Source organism: Onychostoma macrolepis, chromosome 13 (genome assembly GCF_012432095.1).
Source record: "Onychostoma macrolepis isolate SWU-2019 chromosome 13, ASM1243209v1, whole genome shotgun sequence".
NCBI lineage: Eukaryota > Metazoa > Chordata > Actinopteri > Cypriniformes > Cyprinidae > Onychostoma > Onychostoma macrolepis.
In genome coordinates this window covers 6,223,866-6,242,413 of record NC_081167.1, presented here as the reverse complement: position 1 = coordinate 6,242,413, position 18,548 = coordinate 6,223,866, and the positions used below count along the sequence as shown (strand labels likewise).

At 35.3% G+C, this 18,548-nt stretch overlaps 1 protein-coding gene across 4 annotated transcripts in view; it reads right to left on the bottom strand.

Annotated features, from left to right (window-relative positions):
• Window positions 1-18,548, bottom strand: part of LOC131551751 (cullin-9) — a 55,458-nt gene that overhangs the window by 32,154 nt on the left and 4,756 nt on the right. For all 4 annotated transcript variants that reach the window (XR_009273822.1, XM_058794848.1, XM_058794849.1 and 1 more), the window contains 6 exons: window positions 14,268-14,422; window positions 12,616-13,197; window positions 6,277-6,418; window positions 5,989-6,179; window positions 2,644-3,055; window positions 1,027-1,219 (listed from right to left, as the gene is read on the bottom strand). Coding sequence is in view for 3 of the 4 variants with exons in the window: in XM_058794848.1 (XP_058650831.1) it covers window positions 1,027-1,219; window positions 2,644-3,055; window positions 5,989-6,179; window positions 6,277-6,418; window positions 12,616-13,197; window positions 14,268-14,422 (1,675 nt within the window). In the remaining variant the exon portion in view is untranslated. The remainder of the gene's footprint in view (window positions 1-1,026; window positions 1,220-2,643; window positions 3,056-5,988; window positions 6,180-6,276; window positions 6,419-12,615; window positions 13,198-14,267; window positions 14,423-18,548) is intronic.

Genomic DNA, 18,548 nt, shown 5'->3' with positions numbered 1-18,548 from the left:
GTAGATCACAATTATTATTATGATTATTGACTTAAATTCTTTACATTTCATCAGAATTACTGCATTTAAACATAAGCACAAATCAAGAGAACGCTAACTCTCATAGTTTGCTCACAGATTTAGTCAGAAAACAGCGCAAACAACCACATTAAAGAAAACAGACTGTCTGTGTGCTATACTTTTATTTGCACAGAATACATCAATAGAGATCGCTAAAACTCTAAATTACATGTTTGCAAGCGTTTTCAGCTCATCAGTGCTTTTTTCATTATTGAGTTATCCATTATCCAGTCCTTTATTGAGATCGGGACATATCAACCAGTAATTTCATTTGCAGTAATGGACGGTAGAAAGTTCAGAAATCAATGGTATGCGATTTATGACAATAGTCCCACAATTGATCGCACATTTCTGGTTAAAAATGAAAGGCCATCAACTGACACGTAAAACGGGAAGCACCACCATTCAAATCAGCAGCAAGAGTCAAAGTTTCACAGTTTAGTAAACGCAGACAACCTCTTTAAGTTATTCTTCACTGCGCTGTATTGACAATGCATTGCAATATAGTAGCGCATTGTTTTGATGCATAGGCAACATCCGAAAAAGATTATTTTTTATTTTTCTTGCCGCCCCCGACTCGAGAGTCAAATGTCGCCCATGCTAGTAATCATGTAACGGTTACATTTTATTTTAAGGTGTCCTTGTTACAGTGTATTATTTTCAAGTTAATTTTATGGGCTTTTAATGCCTTTTTATTCCGATAGGACAGTTGAGAGATGACAGGAAATTACTGGGAGGAGAGAGGGGAGCGGGATCGGCAAACGACCTTGAGACGGGAATCAAACTCGGGTCGCCTTGAGCGCAGTTGCTCTGTATGTCAACACATTAACCATGAGGCTATTGGCGCCAATGAATTGATGTTTAAATTAAGAGTAATTCAGAAAGACATTCCTTTACAGTTATTGAAATTAGCATAAGAAACCGCCGAGCTGAGAGTAGACGGTGTTTATGGTCTCTGAGTCTCACCGGATGGTTTGTGCCGAGTCTGATCTGAGGGTGCTCCTCTCCTGAGGTCCCTCCTCCTCCAGAATCTTACTGATGACCTTCATGCCAGCGAGCTGCAGTCCTGAGTCTGAGCTGCTCTTCTTCATGATGTCCACCACCTCCCCCATCTTCTCTAGGGAGCTCTTCTTACCCTGCACCTTTGGACTGTTGAACACTGCAGAGAACAGAAAACACTTGCTTAGAGGAAGAAATGTACATCTACTTGCTCTAAACAGTTCACTGCTTTTATCAAATGAACAATTTTACAAAGAAACTGCTGGATGGATGTGGCTGTATTTTGTTCACAGAATTTTACAACACTCAGAATAGCAATTAGCATGAAAAATTGTCTGTAAATGGACAGGTCAGGTACTATTAATTTTTTTTAAGATTCGTCATGTCTGATGAATCATCTGCTAACTGTCTGCTGAATTTACACATGGAGGCACTATTCATAGCACTGGTTAGGATGTATCCATCACAGTTTTTTTATTTTTATTATTATTATTAAAATGCAACACTTTCTCACTGTGAAGTGTAGAGGCAGTTGCAAATGGTTAACTATATTTAAGGAAGACAGATTATTTACAAATCAGTATGCAAATATAACTGTATGCAAATATCATTGTCATCATCAAGTCAATGGAAATCAAATTCTGAGAACTGAAACTCAGCCCAATGGACGATTCAAGAATGAAGTATGAAGAACACTTATTAGCTTACAAACAGTTATCTTATGCTCAGAACATATTCTGTGAAATGCATCATTTCCTGTTGCAGAGGGAAAAAAATCTAGTCAATAATCATGTCATTCAGCAAAAGTCATGCTGGATAAAAGTATCTGTTAAATGAATGAATGTAAACGTACAAGTGCAAAATGGATACTTCTGATCAGACGAGTCACTGTAAAATAGCCAATATAAGACCCTATGAAATTTTTCCTAAATTAGGTTTCATTTTTTCTTGATTCTGTTTTATGATTTAATACAAATTTATCAAAATTCAACAATTCCTTTATTTTTTTTGGTAAACAAAGCACTGCACAACTTGGTTTACCTACTGTTTAAATTAAACTTTGAACTAAAAACTGTGTGAAAATTGCTAGAATATGTTTTAAACACCATGTTGGATTACGTGCAGTAGATAAAACTACGCCACTCGCTCACTCAGCCATGCATATTTCATATTTAAATAGCAGTCTATGCAGTTCAATATTTACAAACACTAGTCCATATCGATCTGATTAAGTGTGCAGCCCTACTTCTGATTTATTCATCCTAAACTTCAGTTCTGTAAGATTCTATATTATGCTATAAATTGCATTTTTATGACTGGATTCCGCAATTCTGCATGCAGTTTGCAGAAATCATACAGCCCTACCAATATAAATATGCACATCGGTGATGGCAATCAGCTGAACTCTGTATTATTAATGCAGAAAGTTCTGACATTAATACTAAACTCATGTTTTGTGCCTAACAACACTCCTTTAAAGACAAATTCTTGTTTGCCTAGCAAATATATTATGAACAAAACAAGGGGTTCCACTAACAGTCGCATCCACAGAAGAGCCGCAACATGTATAAAACAAAGGCTTGCCTTTCATCTTCTCCTCCAGGTCATCAGGATACTTTGTGTCATCTTCAGTGGGAAGTTCACTCTCCGTCTCGCTGCCACAGCTGCCAGTGTCTGCTGGGATCTCTTTCTTAGCTTTCTTGGACACAGAGCCCATGGTGCAGGAAGAGGCTGAGGAAGAGGACGATGCTGTGGCTGAGGACAACGATGAAGAAGATGAAGCTCCTTGTCCTCCGAGCGAGCTATCCATCAGCATTTCCTCATCCTCGAGGCCGGCACCTCCACAGTTCAGGTAGTGCTTGGTGAAAGTGTGGGAGCAGAGCAGGTCACCCAGACAAGACGCTTGCAAATTCTGTTTCAGGTAGTGGAGGACTTTCCGCGCCACTTCACTCGAGAGGGACAGCTGGGTGAGAGTAGACTCATCAAGCTCTACCATCTGAAAGATACCAGGAGAGAGCGGAAAAGATAACATCAATAACCCCGAACAGGCTCATTTAGTAGAAGGAATTAGTCATTGCCTTGTTCATTTGTAGACTGACATTGCCAATGTGAGGAGATATATTCTTCATTTTTTTTTTTTTCTGTGAACGGCAAATAGTAATACTGATATCTAAGTAACAGGGTGGCCAATGGCCATAATAATACAATATACACATAACAAAGATACATATTCCAAATCATTTATACAATATAAAACAAAAATTTGGGGTCAGTGAGTTTTTTTTAAAAACTATTTTCTATGTTAATTAGGGATGGGTACCGAAACCCGGTATTAAATTGGCCCTGGTGCTAAATTAAGAAAGACCGGAGTATCGATAAGCTCTGACGTTAACGGTTCTGCTATCGGTACTGGAGAAATGAAGAAAATACACATACCTTTATTATTGTTATATAGACATTATCTTGCAAATTCTATCTCGCCAGAGTCGCCAGCTGTTTCTATATTCTGCAATAATATTAGGACATGCATTTTTGCTGTTGCAATTCAAAAGAGAGATCGCGCTCAAGTGGAGGAGCTATTTAAGCTGTTTAAATGTGATGACAGAGGAGAGAACTAAACATTCAAACGTCTGCTTACACTTTAGGCCTGTGGCTGTGATATAAAGCCAGTTTTATTGTTGATTTCGATTTTGGCTTCCAAGGATCATAAAAAAAGTCATGAGATAAAACTAGCCGCATTTCTAATAGCACAACTTCTTTCCCTTTACAGCAGCGCACATTCGTTCCTCCCTAAAACCCAAACTATGCAGTGTGATTTTACTATTGGTTATTTTATTACATTTCTTTTGTAGGCGATATTACTTATCTGAATAGTAATGTTAGTAGACCTGCATGAAAAATTTTAAGCACTGTTTATTTAATTTGTATTTTTGTTTTATTGTATTTGCCAGTTTGTTTTATTATGTTTCCTTGTTTAAGCTCTTCATTTGTTTTGTTTAGATTTCGATTAATTATCTACTAATTTATCAATTAATCGATTAAAACTGTAAAACTCAATTAATTAGACAGGCTTTTGATTAATAAAATTTTATTTAACCATTAAAACAGAGTATGGAAAACTGAAAATGGAAAAAACTGAATTTGGAAATAAAACGGATTTCATAGGGCCCTATAATTATAATTCATTTTGTGTAGTAATAAAAATAGATGTAAGTGAACAATAGCCTTTAAAATTACTTAAAATACATATATAATAGCAATGACGTAATAATAATTAGTTCAAATAAAGTATAAAAAGCAAGAAATCATGGTTTTACTGAACAAAACTGTTAAAATACATAATGTATCAAACAATAGAGCTAATGTACATTACGCATTACAACAATGGCCTGCAGAGGGCGCCAACGGCCTGACGATTGTTTTTACACATTACTGCGCGATCTAATCCTTGTTTAATATTGTCCAAGCACCATTTAATTCAAATTTCCACTTAATCTTTAATATTTGGCCATTTCTTTAGGACAGAAATGCTATAGCCACTGTAATTAAATGAATATGTGGACATCACTCTGAGTTTACACGTTTTGAGGGTTTGAGCTTTTATTTTGAAATCGCGATGTATTCTCCTGTGTTTGTGTAGATTTATAAATTTTACCTTTACAAATCTGATGAAATGGCGCACGTTGCGTTCCCAGATGAACGTTATAATAAACCCAAACTCACAACAACATGCGGAGATGGAGTTTGAGTCGCTACACACATGTAAATGATAACAGTTTCTGTGGAACTACTGTGAACGGAGCCGCTGTGTGACGCACGCATGTAAATACTTAAAGCGCATATACTGTATTAGAACTGCATCGCATATAATTATTTAATTAATTCGTAGCGTTTGTGAATTCACAACTATGTTCAATTATGATTTTTAAATGGGTTTACTGTGTCATGCAGCCTTGGAAAACAGTCTAATAATGTGTTTTATGGATTCTCGTCCTTGAAATGCGCCACTTCTGGTATTTTGCCGGTTAGTCGACGCAAGCAAAATGAAGTCGAGGATTTTTAAAAATCGAATAAAATCAATGAATCGCGACAGCCCTAGTTAATATATCTTAATATGTAATGTACTCCTGTGATGTAAAGCTGAATTTATCATCATCATTACTCCAGTCTTCAGAGTCACATGATCCTTCAGAAATCATTCTAACATCCTGATTTACTGCTCAAGAAACATTTCTTATTATTACCAATGTTAAAAACAGTTGCTGCTTCATATTTTGGAAACTGTGATGTAGAGGGCTGCATTGGGTTTGGGCTCCCGCGGGACCCAACGCAAATCTCGCGGGAGTGTTTCACCTTTGCTGTGGGCAGTCAGGAAATTTCATGGAAGACCCGCGGGGAATGGTGGGATTTGACGTGTAATAGAAATTAATTTAAGACATTAAGTTGAGAAGAAAATTAAAGCGTGGGAAAGAGTTGAACTTCATAAGTTGCAATAAATGTGCAAAAGTTTACAAATTTACAACGGACATAAATTTGGCACCTCTGCCCTGAGGCGACATGTCTATTTTCTAAGTTCTATATGTTTATTTACATAAGTTAAAGATATTTCATATTTTGCTTTGGCTTATTTAGCCTACTTAAACTGTTTGTTTAGATAATCGTTTGGTGCGTGTGTATTAAGCAGTGTAATAAATACGTGTAATAAGACCTACACAATCGAGAGGTTTCATGAGATTTAGGCTTTGAATGTTTTTGTTTGTTTTAAATGTGTCTAAATCCTTTGTTTTAAATCTTTCTTAAAAACATTGTAGGGGGGACGAACTGAATACATTTTTATTAAAAAAATAATAATTTAAAAAATTGTTTGAATTGTAGTTTTGCTAGACTGTATTCTACCCAGCGTGAAGAGTGTAGGAGAGATGTGAGTACCGGTTCATCGAGGCTCTGTCGCAGGATGTTGTTGATCTCCTGCTGCTGCTTGGGTTCCAACTTCTTGATGAAAAACAGCACTTCCCACCATTCAGCACGGCTCAGGGTGCCTGTGTCATCCAGAGAGCCCTCCATCAGGTAAGGCAATGTGTACAGCCCACCAGGGGGCTTTGAGAAGAACGTCTGACTCACTGCCACGTTCACAAACAGAGAAGAAAACACTGCTGGTTTCATATAAAGTGATAGACACACACATAAAACAATCATGTGGTTGAGGGTGAGAGTTACCAGTAGTGAGTTTGATTGTCTCTGTGAGGGACGAGGCCTTCTCCTGAGTCTCTTTCTCTGCCTGTCCTCCGCTGCCGTTGCCCAGAATTTCAATCATGTGCCAGTGCACCCAGTAGGTCCTGGACAGGGAGTTCCAGTACACCTGCAAAAGACAGAACATGACAGACATCAAGGTTTGTACAGGGCAGGCAGTATTTCTATAAACAGTGTAATTAGGGCTTGAATATCTGTGTAGTGAAAGGAGATGCTTCACCTTCAGATGTGACTAACTGCCAAACTCAGGAGGTCGCTTTATTTTCTATTTGCAATTTTTGCAACTCTTACCAAAAATTTAAAACATGTCTACATAGAGTTTAAATACCTGATGTGTGATCATAATTGTATTTTTAGCAATAAATATTATAAACAATAGTAAATATGCAAAATAAATCACATTTAACTACAAAAGGGGAAAACCTATGCTAGATTAGGTTGCAAATGCATCCTAAATTAAGATGCCAGCGAACAGATGCTAGCTAGCTTGGGATCAAATGTTGGTTTGTTTGTTACTAATATACTTATATTTTATTTGCCATTTACATTTGCGTATTTGGCAGATGCTTTTACATAAAGTGACTGGTATTGCATTCAAGGATGCATTTATGTCAGTGCTACTAAATTAAAGATCTGGTCTGGTCTCTATATTATTTCATTCCCAGTGGAGGTCTAGATAATACTTTCTTGAAACAGTTACACATTCCCATCTGGGCAGCGGTAGTACTTTGCAAAAGAAAAAAATCAAAACAGTCAAAATAGTCATCAAAGATGAGGACATTATTGGGCCAAAGCAGTGGTTTTCGAGTAGTTTTCTACAAAACAAGTTAAAATATTTCATGAGTTGAGAACAGTTTATATGAATAATAAAAATGTAAGATCGGGTGTTTTATTAGGCTACCATTATTTTTTATATTGAAGTACCTATGTATGGCAGAAGGCCATATGGCGCAGTAAAGTTTAGAGTAAAGTAAAGTCTAGACCATTTTACATTTCATTACAATACGTATTTACTAAAAAAAAAAAAAAAAACTATGTACAATCAAACTGCTCTCATCATGAGCAGAAAACAAATTCAGCTAGTAATTTCAAAATGTTAGTTGTCTTTTCTTGCCATCTACAAAATTGTTTTCCAATTATAACATTGTTTATTATGAAATGCTATTAACAGGCTGATTAATAATGCTTGTCATAAAAGTTGTCACAAACTTGGTTTATTTGTGTTTGCTGCATGTTCGTTTAGTGAAAGTATCAATTTTCACTGCTCACTGTGTTTCTGCTACTGGTGTTAAAATAACTGTGATATCTCTTAGCGCATCACGTCCTTTAGAGGGGGAGAGAAGCAACCATCACAGAGCGGAAAGGGCTTGAGAGGTTTTGGTTTTCTATAAAAATATTAGAGGATATAACACAGCTCCATTGTTTTGACACTGACGCTGCTCACTTTAAACTAGAAAGCATAAAATGGTCATCCTGTATCAATATGTCTGACAAAGCATCTAGTCGTCAAGCATCCAAACACTATATATATTAAAAAAAAATTATATTAGTGGTGTCAAAATTAGCACGTTAACACAGGCAATTTGTTTAATGCGTTAAAAATTAATGCAGGGGCGGGGCTGAGGTTGGCCACCCCACTCACAAATGCTGTTTCTGTCACTTTTTCTCTCGAGAAGAAGTGCATTTGTTCAGTCACAGAACGTCTTTACGACCACATCAAACCGGAGACGTTTCAGACGCGCGCTCCACTTCACTTCAGCGCCAGGCGCGAGTCAAACGAGAGCGGAAACGGTTTAAAAAATAAATAAAAATAGGAAAAAGTAACTTTTATAGCTTTAAGGATTCATTTAGAATTTAGTGTATGATAACTTCAATTTCTGTATATTTCTGCTGAATGGCACAGGTAAATATGACATTTATTATAATGGGTTTATGTGAAGGACTGTTTTAAGTTCACTTAAATTAGAATTTAAAAAAAAAGTGTTTATAAGTCTAATAGATTTTAAAATTGATTGCTCAATTATACTGTAATGTTGAATGGCTATAGTCAATGGTTAAATATTGGGAGGGGGGCAATTTTATAGAGAAATCAGTATTGTATCAGTGATACTGGCCTTCAGTCATAAAAAAAATATGCCATTACACAAATATAAAAAATATATACTGTCTATGTTGTTTGTACATTAATTTGAAGATCGAATGTGAAATTATTGCAATATAAAAGTATATTTAAAAACGTTAGGTGGGATTAACGTTAAAAAATGTTAGGTGGGATTAATCGCGATTCATTTCCGAAAAATGTGCTATTAATTAGTGAATTTTTTTTTAAATCGACTGACAGCACTAATATATATAAATTCCAAGAAAATTACTCGGTCATTGAAAAAGAAGCGCTTGCTTTGATATGGGCTCTTCAATATTTCGATGTGTATGCAGGGGGTGGGGCTCAAATTGTTGTTTATTCAGATCACAACCCGTTGACTTTTCCGCATTCGTTGCAGAGCCCCAGTCAGCGATTGATGAGGTGGGTGTTGTTTTTGCAACCCTATAATCTACAAATTGAGCATATTCGAGGCAAGGACAATGTATTTGCAGACTCTTTGTCTCGTGCTCAATGCTTTGTGTGATGGGGGAGAGGTTGAGTGAGAGTCTCTTGTCTGGTGGTGTTCTTGTGCCGTTTTTCTTCCTTCTCCTTAAAAGTGCTTCTAGGATCCGGATTGCTGGAGTGTGGGAGAGATGGGGCAGGGGTAAGCTGAATCTGGATGACTTTTATCTGACTGCTCGTGTTTTGACATTTGACCCTAAGAAGTTTATATGGGCAGTAGCCTATTGATGTTGTAAGGGTAATAATAATAGTAATACGGAAAATATTTTTTTTTTTTGTGGGTGGGAGATGTTATGTCCCAGTGAGTGCTGGGCCTGTGTTTTTCTTGTTTTGTTTTGGTTTACAGGTGTTCTGGTTATTGTGGGTGTGTCTTTCCACCTGAGGCTCATTATGCAGAGCTATAAAGACTGCAGCACTGATGAGGACGGGGGTGGGACGATGTGACCACGCTAGCTGGGCTTGCCGATTGATCTTTTGTTTTGTTGTTTATTTTGTTCGCATCCAGTTCAGACCTTGACCTTACAGTCCACTGTCATGCACTCTTCAGTACTGACTTACATTAACACTGACTACTGACTGTTTGAATACTTTATGTTTTTGTTAAATAAACTCTTTTCCTTTGCTATTTGCTGGTCCGCGTTGGCTCTCGTTCATGTTGCAATGTGGAGCCGGTTGTAACTCGGGGGGTTTTATTTATTTATATATATATATATATATATATATATATATATATATATATATATATATATATATATATATATATATATATATATATATATATATATATATATATATATTAAATAAATAAATATATATATGATTCATTCATCATTCATATGGTCAAAGAAGGCTCTGAAAATAAACCTGCATTGTTAATCCTTTTGATCTTTTATACAAAAAAAAAAAATACAAAAATCTAACCTTTCATTAAACTAAAACAATTGAAAATGGGAAAAATTTTATGAAATAAATGTTTTTCTCAAATACACGTTGGACACAATTATTGGTACCCCTAGAAATTCAAGTAAAATATCGCTGAAGTATATTCCCATTCACAATTTTGAGCACTCCAGGGTGATTATAAACATGAAATTATCCAGCCATGGCTTCCTGTTTCACAGAAATATAAATAGGAGGGAAAACAAAGCCAAAATTCCCTTAATCGTCCATCACAATGAGAAAAACCAAAGAATCTATTTCTGATGTGCAGCAAAAGATAATTGAGCTTCACAAATTAGTGAAGTGGCTTTAAGAAAAGAGCTAGAGCAGTGAAAATTAACCTTTTCCACCATCAGGGCAATAATTAAGGATTTCCAATCAACAAAACGTTACAAAACTGCCTGGAAGAGGACGTGTGTCTATATCGTCCTAATGCACGGTGAGAAGGAGAGTTTGAGTGGCTAAAGACTCTCCAAGGACCACAGCTGGAGAATTGCAGAAAATAGTTGAGTCTCGGGGTCATTAAAAACTTAAAAAAAAAAAAAAAAAAAATTGTCAAACAGCACCTACATCACCACATGCTGTTTGGGAGGGTTTCAAGAAAAATTCTCCTCGCTCATCCAAGAACAAACTCCAGCATATTCAGTTATCAGGATCAAGATGGGTTTGGTGAACACAGGGATAAAAAAAGTACCCCATGTGTACAATGAAATATACTGCTGTATTTTTGATGTTGTGGGCCTATATTTCTGCTGGAGGTCCTGGACATCTTGTTTAGACACATGGCATCATGGATTCTATCAAATACCAACAGATAAAAAAAATCGATAAGTGACTGACTCTGTTAGAAATCTTTTAATGGACCATGTTTGGATCTTCCAACTGTACAATAATCCAAACACAAACCTCAAAAACAACACAAAAATAGGTCACTGAGCACAAAACCAAGCTTCTGCTGGCTGTCCCAGTCCTCTGACCTGAACCCTGTAGAAAATGAGTGAACTGAAGAGAAGAAGCACCAACATGGAGCTGGGAATCTAAAGGGTCTGGTCTCTGATCTCTTGTCAGGTGTGCTCTAACCTCATCAGGCATTATAGGAGAACATTTAGAGCTGTTAAACTGGCAAATGGAGGTTTCAAAAAGTATTGAATAAAAGGGTGATTTCTTCTTATCCAATGAAAGGTTAGATTGTGAATTTTTTAAATAAAAGATCAAAAGGATTAACAATGCAGATTAATTTTCACAGTCTTCTTTGATCATATTTACCAAGGGTACCAACAATTCTGACCACATGTTTGTGTTTGTGTGTGTGGAATACGATTGGGCTAGTTTTGAGTAGCAATTGGGCGGGTTTTGTTGTGAAAATCTGGCAACCCTGGCACGCTACACGCGGAGTAACAGTGTTACGGCGCATTTCATTACTGAAGATTTCGACCTTAAGATAATAAATAAATATATATATATATATATATATAATAAATGTAATATATACAGTATATTCTTATTTATTTATTTAAAGTCTGTCCAAAGTTAACAGACCGTGTTTAAAAAGTGACATCCACATGTTTACATGTGTTTATTACAGTGACTTTGAATTACATAAAAACTGAGTGTGGTAAAGCAACAGATTTGTTTTTATATTTCTGCAATCTACTTTAGTTTGTGTGATTTGTTACTGACTTTCACATTAATGTTTACACAAGGCTTATTTGTCAGTGCTTTATGTTGTCATAATAATTATTAGCCTACATGCTTACAAGGCTGGAAGTTCAACAAATCAATCAATATACTACTGTGATTGTAGTTGTTAAACAAAAATCATAACATATAGGCCTGGCCTATAGAAAAGAACATTTATGTTTAATCTATCTAATATTGTGTTGGTCATACTATACAATGATTTATTGCTTGAATTGTTGAATAATACAGAACATAAAGAGTTTCAAATTAACTGGATATTAAATCGCAATATTGGTAAAAAAAACAAACAAATCGCAATTAGATTTTCCAAAATCGTTCAGCCCTATCTCATTCATTCACATATTACATAAATAACAGGTCAAAGTTCAATGAATAATCAAATGTACATATACAAAAACAGCTCAGAAGTAAACTACTCTAAGGTAAACTGCTATAAGAAAAATGGCAGCAAATATTGCATTTCCATGATTTTCCAAAATAATTATAATCAATTGTTTTTACACCACAAACAAACGAAACTAATTCTGGATCTGAATGAAAATGCTAATTAGTGGCCATACAGTACACTTTTAATAACTGGTAAATTAAGTGAGAATTCAACCCAAAATGTAAGTTTGCACTGTTTATGTATTACATATTACAGGTTTGCATAAAATGTATTGTTTTCCATTGTGCATTTTTGTGCACACAAGAGGAGAAAACATACTGTTGCAGAAAACAGCATCTGTCTGATTTCTATATTTAAGCAGCATAAACATAAATGTAATTCAAACTGATAGTTTAACAAACCATTATATATTTTTTTCTTATCGTTAAATGACCTATATGCACTACCACATTAACTAAAATTGGCTGTTTTTATTTAATAAAAATAATTTAATGATATGACAGCAGTTCACAATGCAATTATCTGTCCAAAGTAAATAAGCGTGGAATTACTGAAATATTTCGCCAGTGCTTGTAAACCATACATAACCTAAAGTTTTTCAGTGTCTACACAGAATGAGTAGCAGCATATAAAGTGTTCGATACTGAGCTTCATGCATTCTCACAGCACTAACCTGCACCGGCGGCGAGCCGTCGTTACTGTAACGAAACTCTCCTTCATCCCCAGCGCTGACCTCCTCATAGTCCTCCAGCATACGGACCATCATGCCACTCTTCAGGTTGTCCTGTACATACTCCACATAAGCCGAACGAGAAGTGAAGTCAGAACGCGTCTTGAAACCATTTGCCGTTTTCTTCTTCTTTGGTGGCGTGACCGCAGCCATTGCTGTAGCGGCCATGAAGGAAGACGAAGCGGAGAAGCGCGGCTGAAAGATGGAGCGGACGGGGTGTTTCTGGATTTCGTAATTCATTTCCTCAACCCTTCTGCTTGCGCTTGTGGAGGTGAGGGGCAGCTGCCGGTTGCGGTCCCAGCCCATGACGCGCACCAGCTCCGAGATGAGGTTGGCCATGGCCATGGTGAACTCAAACTCCCGCTGCACACGAGCGTGCTCTGATTGGTAGGCTGCTGTGGAGGAGGAGGGGCCAACATCCTGACGCTCAGAGGACGACTCCACCCCCGCCGTGTTCAGCTTGTCCATCAATGAAGTGACGCACAAGTAACGCTTCACCAGAGAGAAAAGCAGCTTGCCTGGAATCTACAACAGACAAACAAATTCTTAAACAAAAAATATGTACAGTGTCAATGACAGAAATAGAAACAGATCTTAGAAATGTAATCTTTGGATATAAATTTCAAATCAGTGTTATTTTAGATTCTATTATAGCTTTTCTATTTTTGTATTTTCCATTTTTTATTTGGTTAATATAAAATGCTATTTTTTGTCATTTTTTTAGTTATCGCTTTTTTAATGTCTATATAGTTTTTATTAATTGTATTAATTTATTTGAATATAAATTTTTGTTATTTTAAATGAAAATGAGAAATGTTTCTTTGGAAACTAGCTGAAATCAAATAATGTCGTCACATTTTCTTATATCTAATATTTTATGAATGATTCAAATATTTATAATATTTAAACAAAAATGCTTCACTGTTTGTTTTTCTAAGAAATAATAATGAAATATGGTGCCAATCTACTTTTTAATTTCCTCTCACAGAGGCCTTTTCTTCTCTTATAATATCAGGACATTTTTTTAATTTCCACAACTATACCACATGTTTTTAACTTATCATTTTTAATTAATTAAGAGAATATAAAAGTATTTTTAAATTAAAGGGTTAGTACACCCAAAAATGAAATTTCTGTCATTAATGACTCACCCTTCTTACAGGTTTGGAATGAAATGAGGGTGAGTAATCAATTATATAATTTTCATTTTTGGGTGAACTATCCCTTAAAAAAAAACAGATGAAAAAAAAAAAAAAAAAAAGAGCTTTGTGTCACTAGCACACAAGCTCAACAATATATGTCTACCATTGATAAAGGTACTCTTAGCAAAACCTTGCAAGTTGCCTACTTAGGCAACACAGGTGCATTTCCAATATGAAGGCTTATAAGACACCTTGTTTTGTCAAATTAAAAATCAGTTGTGCATTGCATATCATGCACTTCATGGAAGTAGTATTTGGTGTGTTGCATGAGCTGCTGCCAATGACAACTGTCACTTATGGGCTTCAATCTGGGTTAGCACACTGCCAGACAACAAGGTACCTGACTAGGTTTTGGAGAGTTACTCAGACTAGAGTGGAGATGAAGATGAGTACCTGTGGAAGATGGATGCCCTCAAAGGAGATGCCGTGCTCCTCAGAGGAGGTGGTCTCTGCAAAAAGCTCCAGCAGAGTGTAGCGGTTGTCAAAGTCCATGTGCTGCTCGATGCCATCCTGCTGGCTGAGGGACAGCAGCACATAGGCACGACTCCCTAAAGACAAACAACATCAGCCTTATCAACACTGACAGATTTTTACAGACCCATTTTATTTCCTGTATTTATTTACATCTACTACACATTTACTTTAATAATACTATTTATTCAAGCATTATCTGGGAATCAAATCCTTGAACACCCATTAAAGTATAGAATATCGCAGCAGTATGGGTGTATTTAAACCATTTGTTTTTTACTCATTTAAAAACAAATAGGCAAAAAAAGCTTGATTTTTCATATATTCATGGGTAAAAAGAAAAACAGATTTACAAATGGCTGGGCTGTTTCTTAAAATGGGTGAATTCAATAAGATTTCCCCACTGTTGCTCACAATAATTAGGCTTGTCTAATACTACATATTAGCATTTCGTCAAAAGGATTGATTGTTTGACTGGTGTTAAGCAACTGGATAAAAGCTATGATGCAAAATATATTAGACCAATAAGATGAAAAACATTCAAATCTCACCCACAGCAAAATGCACTGACCAGGTCAGCAACTTTTGTGCTGATACTTCACTATTCTTAGAAACCACTTTCTGCAAAATCATCCAGCCAAAATGCATTCATCTACTTTCTGCTTTAGTGTGAAACCATCAGTACAGTACAGAATAATGTAGTTATGCTACTTCCTAAAAGTTTTACTACTTAGTTGCAACTGATCATAGTAATTTGGATGTTAAAATACCACCTCCTAAACCAGTTTAACATGCAGCGTCAACTATAAGGAAACTGAAAAGTGCAAACACTGAGGTGCTATCTAAACATTGCTCTGTTTGTCTTAGAGGCCGGTCTGTCCTGCCAAATTCTGCCTCAACCACTACCTTTTCACAACCAATAGCAGACAGAAACCCGTTTCAAAATAATCACAATTCAGTTTACACAGTGGTAGTTATTTTTGGTTTGAATATTTAAATCTCAATACTTTTGAATTTGCTTTGAAATGGTTAACGAGAGGACCTTTTTTCTATGTTGCTTCATTTTATATTGCCAGCAAATTCAAATGCAAAAATACTGAGGGGTTTTTAATATTCTATAAACCTAGATATAATATAACTGTTATAATGTAACATATGCCTTTATATTATGTCTGTATTTATAGAATATTCAAACACCTAAATACTTTAGCTTTTGTATATTTTCAAATACTTTTGAATTAGCTTTGAATGGGTAACAAGGGGGGTTAATATCTATGAATATTAACAGTGTTAATTGATTTCATATTATAAATGAATAAATCTATTATATAGTGATATATGACTAATATGTCATGAATGTAACATCAGTGATCACGTGTTCAGGATTCCTCGGGCGGCTTAACAAGCCACATGCCTGTGGTCTCTGTTACGCTGAAGTAAATGACAAAAATGCCTCAGCATAATCCGAGGAACAAGAGACGAATAAGTACATCCTGTGAAAGAGCATGAATAAGAGTTAAAAGAATGAGGAGGAACAGGAAGCCCCCCTTCGTAAGGAGTCCATTTCCTCTTTCAAAAAAATACAAAAATTGAAAAAAAAAAAAAGCGCAAGCATGAATAATCACAGTAAAAGTTACGTCTGACAACTTTGCCTCAATGAGTTCGATTTATTAACACCACTAGTTTTTTGTTTTCATTTTAGGCATGGCTCTAAAACAGAAGCTTTTTCGAAATAATTGAGCATGACAAAAGAGCTCAATCGAACATATGTTGAAAAATACAGTGTTATCTCATCTAGTCCTGAAGGGTCCTAAAGCATCAGTACAATCTTGAGACACTGCCGACACCCAATGCTGAGAGCGCTATGACACAGCCCTCTCTCTCTGTGCCCTTCACTGATGACTCACATTACCCAATACCTCACAGCCCACTGGCGGGAATCTGGCTTCAGCAAACTCGGCACGCGGTCTAAAGCCAATACAGTGAGTCTTTACTTAAGGTTCACACTAGGCTTTGTGCTCCACTCACTATAATCCATTTGCATATGGCTAGGTGATGCCGTATAATTTTTTTCATATCAGTCATAAACGATAATTATCAGGTATTACAGGCATGATGAAATGGAAATGAAATCGACCAATCACCGCAGATCAGCGTCACGCAAAGGTAGGGGTTTGGAAAAATTCATCGTTGAGTGAAACTTTGAGCAAGTAAGGTAAAAATAAATGTATATTATAAGACAATGAAAGGGTTTTTTGACCTTGCATGCATGTCAACCTTTTGTTGGGGACTCCTATAACCAAAATATGAACCTTTCATAACCCATTATAGGGGCACTTTAAATCACAAAAAATAAAAAATTTAATATGTGTGTATGTATGCATGCATATATATATATATATATATATATATATATATATATATATATATATATATATATATATATATATATATATATATTTGTATGTAAACACTTGTTGTTTAATATTTTATATATAGATCTAATTTATTTTTCCTTAATATATACATGTGTGTGTGTGTATTTATATATACACAATAAATATACACAGTACACACACATAGTATGTAAACAAATTTTTATTTTGAATCGATTAATCGCGATCAATCGTTTTGCAGCCCTAAATATATTCCATTACTCCTTTAATACATTTAATTCATATAATGTCACATTATTAATATAATAAAATTCAATACAAATAACCACATTTCTGCCGCAATACCATGGTACAGTTAGTGTTACTACAGTAAATCCGTGGTAAATGATGTAGACTGTTTGGACGATTTGTAGACTGAAAAGGGCTGCGATGCGATGATAAAACGATTATCGATGCATCTTGTTTTAATACAAATTTTCTTTTTTCTTACTATCTGACTATTAAAACAAAGTATCTGGAATGACCCATAATGAATTTAGCCTACTTTCAAGATCTTTTATTAATAAAACAAATGGACAACAAGGTTACAAAGAACCAACGGGAAATTAAACATGTGCCTGTAGCAGCATACTTGCAGTAAATTAATACAGACTTAAGGATATTCTGTAATATGGTTTCACATATTTGTTGTGTTTCCAAAATATTTTAGTTTGGCTTGACACAACTTGCATATGTGACCCTTGACCACAAAACCAGTCTTAAGTGTCAATTTTTCGAAATTGAGATTTATAAACCACATGAAAGCTGAATACATAAGCTTTCCATTGATGTATGGTTTGTTAGGATCGGACAATATTTGGCGGAGATACAACTATTTGAAAATCTGGAATCTGAGTGTGCAAAAAAAAACAACTAAATATTGAGAAATCGCCTTTAAAGTTGTCCAAATGAATTCTTAGCAATGCATATTACTAATCAAAAATTAAGTTTTGATATATTTATGGTAAGAAATTTACAACATATCTTCATGGAACATGATCTTTACTTAATATCCTAATGATTTTTGGCATAAAAGAAAAATTGATCATTTTGACCCATACAGTGTATTTTTGGCTACTGCTACAAATATACCCCAGCGACTTAAGACTGGTTTTGTGGTCCAGGGTCACATATAGTGTGGCTGTTGTCCAGGGTTTTGTCGCGATGCATCTAAGAATTGAATTTTTCCCCCACCCCTAGCTGTTAATGCTGTTTCGTTCTGTTTTTGGCACATAAACATTATATATCGAACATTTATCGAACTCTTGATATCGTTTTATCGAGGAAAACTATATAACGATAATTATTGTAAATAAATTTACATAATAAATTCCTAGACAAGAAAATGCTGCTTTTTTTGCAAACTTAGTGATATTGTGATTTTTTTTGTGTGCATTATTCACAGCATGGATGGAAATATTGTCTTTGTATGGAATAGAGTTTAGGTCAATATTGAACTAATGCACACTTGCTTTGTTCTTATAGGGTAAACGTACATATTAAGCTCACCAAAATCTACATTGAGACATTTTTAGTGCACAAGATATTGGTTTCAGTACAAAAAGTTGTGTTAAAATAAAATATTAATCTCTCACACAAAAATATTTTATTTTATTTTAAATGACAAAAGCATTTCAATTAAGATATACATCATTAAATTAAAAAAGTCTGGCTGTGCTCAATGGGTACATTTTTGTACCCTTTAAGCACACCCCTGTTCCCAATAAGCTCACGTCATGTTTTATTAAAAATTATTTTTTATTATAAG